The 4,276-nt window shown below is 56.2% G+C and overlaps 1 protein-coding gene across 1 annotated transcript in view; it reads left to right on the forward strand.

The window, feature by feature from the left end:
• Positions 1-354: 354 nt before the first annotated feature.
• Positions 355-4,276, forward strand: part of RFC3 (replication factor C subunit 3) — a 39,705-nt gene continuing 35,783 nt past the window's right edge. The window contains exons 1-2 of the mRNA XM_007958608.1: positions 355-441; positions 3,429-3,566. Of these exons, the coding sequence (XP_007956799.1) occupies positions 355-441; positions 3,429-3,566 (225 nt within the window). The remainder of the gene's footprint in view (positions 442-3,428; positions 3,567-4,276) is intronic.

Raw genomic sequence — 4,276 nt, forward strand, 5'->3', positions numbered from 1 at the left:
GAATGAATGAGTTGAATGAATGAATGAATGAACAAAATGGCTCGAGGAAAATAGCTTCTCTCAGGTATCTGCTTTGACGATCAGAGCCAAATTTTCGATGCAGTTTAGTAGATGATGTCTGAGAAGGGGAGAAGAAAGAAAAAACTGATTAAAAATGCAAACACTGAGAAGGTGCTGCCGATCGCGGTGGCTAATTCTGTCCTTCTTCGCCTTCCGTTCCCCTTCCGCCCTGGCGCGCCCTTCTGTAGCCGGTAGTGACGTCACGCGGGCAGGACTCGCGGGAAAACGCGTGTGGTCTTCCGGCCGGGGCGGCGCGCGCGGGCCTTTCGAGCGTCGGCCCGGGAGCCCGGCACCATGAGCCTGTGGGTGGACAAATACCGGCCCTGCTCCTTGGGGCGGCTGGACTATCACAAGGAGCAGGCGGCCCAGCTGCGCAACCTGGTGAGCCGGCCGCAGGCCGCGTTCCTGGGGCCAGAGGCGTCGGGGCCCAGGGTTTGCGCCCCGGGGGCGGTGGTCTGGGCAGGCGGCGGCGGGCCCCGGACCTGCCTGTTGTCTGGCCCCGCGCCGCCGGCGTCTGTGCTCCACGCCGGAGCGACCGGTCGTGCAGTGGCTTTGGGACAGTGTCCCGTTTTGCAGGTTGGGGAGAATGAGCCCAGGCGGCAGGGCTGTGGGCAGTCTCCCGTCCCGACCTCTGCCGGCGCCGACGCGGAGCGCGGTCCCCGCGTCTGCCCTGGCGGGTGGACGCGCTGGGGGCAAGTGTCGTTGCGCCGTGATCCTTTCGTCCCAAACTGGTTTGGAGCTGCTGCCGTGGCCCTGTCGGTGCCTACGGAAGCCAGCCTCAGAGCTGGAGGCTCAAAAACTACGCGTTCTGGGGGTCCCGATCCTGCTGAACGCTTCGTGTGGACTTTTATTTTACTCCTTGCTGTCGGTTCCGACTCATAACCCTGTAGGACGGAGAAGTGCCCCGTAGGGTTTTCTGGGCTCGCATCTTTCTGGGAGCGGATCGCAGGTCTTTCTTTCGCGCAGCAAATGGTGGGTTCAAACTGCCGACCTTCCAGTTAACAGCCGAGAGCGTAAACCATGCCACCCACAGCACCACCATCCGAAGTCAACACACTGCAGTGGAGTCGATCCCACTGAGAGACCCCATAGGACACAGAACTGCCCCATGGGTTTTCCCAAGGCTGCCAGTCTTTATGGAAGCCGCCTGCCTCATCTTGCTGCCCTGAAGCAGCTGGTGGGTTTGAACCGCTGCCCTTTTGGTTAGCAGCCCTAAGCAGAGTTGAAATGTCTGGTCATTAATGTTGGTCCTTGCCTCTCGTCTACACAGGGCTGATGAGAGAGGGCCAAGCAGCTTCCGGCTTCTCCGCCTTGGTGGGGTAACACATATGCGTTCACACTGGTCCCCTGCTCCTCCACAATGAGCCCCAGAGGCCAGGAGGGCCCGGCTTGATCCCCCACTCGGGCTGCCCTCCTCGGCGTCTGGCTTTCTGCTTTCCTGGTGACGTTCTCCGTTTACCGCCCAATGCACACAGTTCTTGTCGCAGGGAGCCTGTTAGGGATCGAGTCCAACCCCCACGACTCTCGTCAATCCTCAGCTCCCGGCCTGTGGTGGAGCCCAGGTGGTGCAGTGGTTAAAGCACTTGGCATACCATCACAAGGTTGGCGGTTCGAACCCACCAAGCGTGTCATGGGAGGAGGATGCCAAGGCGCGTGGGGATGTCCGGGAACCGGGCGGCAGAAGCTGAAGACAGGCCCTTGTCTCAGAGCCGACAGACACCCTCCTCTCGGAGCTGGTGCCCTCATTTCCGACTTGGAGCCACCTCTGTGAGGGAATATGTGTCTCTTTGTTAAAGCCGCCCGCTGTGGCGTTTGTATTACACGGGCACCAGGCGACCAGGAGCGCAGTCTGGGAAGGGCGCCAGTCTCAGTGGCTGTGGGCACCGTCCATGATCTCGCAGGTTCTCGGGAGATTCTGAGCCAGGTTTGGGAGTTTCTGCTTCCTACATACAGGATGGAAGGAGCCCTGGTGGGGCGACCGTTACCTGCTTGGCTGCTCTCCAGAAGGTTGGCAGTTTGAAGCAGGAGAGACCTGACATGGTGCTTCCAGACGCCTGACGGCCTAGCAAATCCTATGGGACGGGTCACAGGACGTTGCTATGAATTGGAATTGACTGAACAACAACAACGGCAGACATCAACAAAAATTCTTTTTTTTCTTCCCGTTTGGGTTGGCTTTTCTTTTTTCACTGTTTGATGTAATGAAGCCTTTTAAGGTCAGCAACAGCCCTGGCAGTTGAATGAACCGGCTTCACTTCTTGTTTGGACGCCATGTAGATTTAATGTGTTACCTTTCCCCCCGACTGACTGTGAAGGTCAAGTATGTGCTGTTGTTTCCTTCAATTCAGAGGTTGAATTTCCCTTACTAGTTACTCGTCTTCTGTATTTACATGGCTTGGAGCTCATGAGGAAAGATAACAATGTGGGATGGATGGCTAGATAGGTTGAGATATTCATTATCAAATGCTTAGTTTGAACCAACTGTGTGCCTCGCTCTGGTGGGGTAGTGCCTAAGGCACTTGACTGCTAAGCAGAAGGCTGGCGGTTCAAACCCACCCGCCACTCCTCGGAAGGAAGGTTGGGCAATCTACTTCCGTAGTGATACCGCCTTGGAAACCCAAGGAGGGGTCGCTATGAGTCGGGTCCGCCTTGATGGCAGGGAGTTTGGTTTTGGTTTCGGTGTGCCCTGTGGGGCAGCTCCGCTCCATCACATGGGGTCGCTGTGAGTTGAAAATAGACTCGACAGCACAGGACAACAGCACGTCCTGTTGGACCTTGAATGTGCTGTGCTGGGGACAGGACTCACATAGAATTAGTCCACGCGTGGTAACCACTCCACTGTGTCTCATAGATGTGTGGGGTTTCATAGTAGATGAGCAAATACTTGGTATGTTAAAAGCAGTTCAGCTCTGCCTGGGGCAGTTTAGTCTGGCTAGGGAAAGATGAGGGAGCTCTGGTAGCATAGAGCCTAAGGCACTTGACTGCTAACCAGAAGGCGGGCGGTTCAAGCCCACCAGCCACTCCTCGGAAGGAAGGTTGGGCAATCTACTTCTGTAGTGATAGCACCTCAGAAACCCAAGGAGGGGTTGCTATGAGTTGGTTCCAACTCTACGGCACATAACAACAACAACAAGGGGAATATGAAGGAGTGCTGGTGGTGCGATGGTAGAGCACTCGTCTGCTAACCAGAAGGTTGAGGGTTTGAACCCACCCGGTGGCTCTGGGAGGAAGACCTGCAGATGTGCCCCTGTAAAGATGACACCTTGGACAGCCACGTGGACAGTCGTGGTCGCTCACACGGGGCGGCTGAGTTGGAATCCGTTTGCCGGCAGCAGCCGCAGCAACAACGTTCTATCCTTTCTCTCCAGGTGCAGTGTGGTGACTTCCCTCACCTGTTAGTCTACGGACCATCAGGTGCTGGAAAAAAGACAAGGATAATGTGTATCCTGCGGGAGCTCTATGGCGTGGGAGTGGAGAAGCTGCGCATCGAGCACCAGACCATCACAGTAAGCATCTTACCTGGGCCGCCAAGTCCTGAGAGCTATGCTGTCAGCCCTGTTCATACCCCCATCCCTCACACTGCCCTTGTAGGATTTCAGTGAGAATCCACAGGTAAGCCCTGGTGCGTGGGGAGTGCAGGCTACTGATTGACAGGGCGACTGTTAGAACCGGAAGGAGCCCTGGTGGCTAACAGCTAAGAGCTTGGCTGCTGACTGGAAGGTCAGCGGTTCAAACCCACCAGCTGCTCCAGGAGAAAAACCTGGCGATGTTTCTGTAAAGATGACAGCCTTAGGGAACGCTGTGGGGCAATTCTGCTCAGTCACGGGGTCACTGTGAGTTGCAGTCGACTCCATGGCACGTGACAGCAGCAGTGTTCTTCACAGACTAAGGTCAGTTAGGCTGGAGAGGAAACGGCCCCTTGGGAGGCTTTTAGTAAAACACAGAGGCTGCGGTTGATCTCAGGTCACCCGCTAAGCCAGTGATGTGACCGGAGCGGCATTCAGGCCTCCGATTCACGGTCCTCAGCCTGGGGATAGGGAGGAAAAGACAGGGGTGTTTTTCAGGAAGCCTGTAGCCCTGGAATGCGCTGACTGGGGGTGGTAGTTAAGTTGTGTGTAACTTGGCTGGGCCTGGTTGAGTGGCTGGGCAGCTGGATGTATTATTCCCCATGATGAGATCGGTAATTAACTCCATAGTGGAATCTCCTGGGGCAGCC

Source organism: Orycteropus afer, unplaced genomic scaffold (assembly GCF_000298275.1).
Source record: "Orycteropus afer afer isolate SDZICR_OR568_19922 unplaced genomic scaffold, OryAfe1.0 scaffold01039, whole genome shotgun sequence".
Lineage (NCBI taxonomy): Eukaryota > Metazoa > Chordata > Mammalia > Tubulidentata > Orycteropodidae > Orycteropus > Orycteropus afer.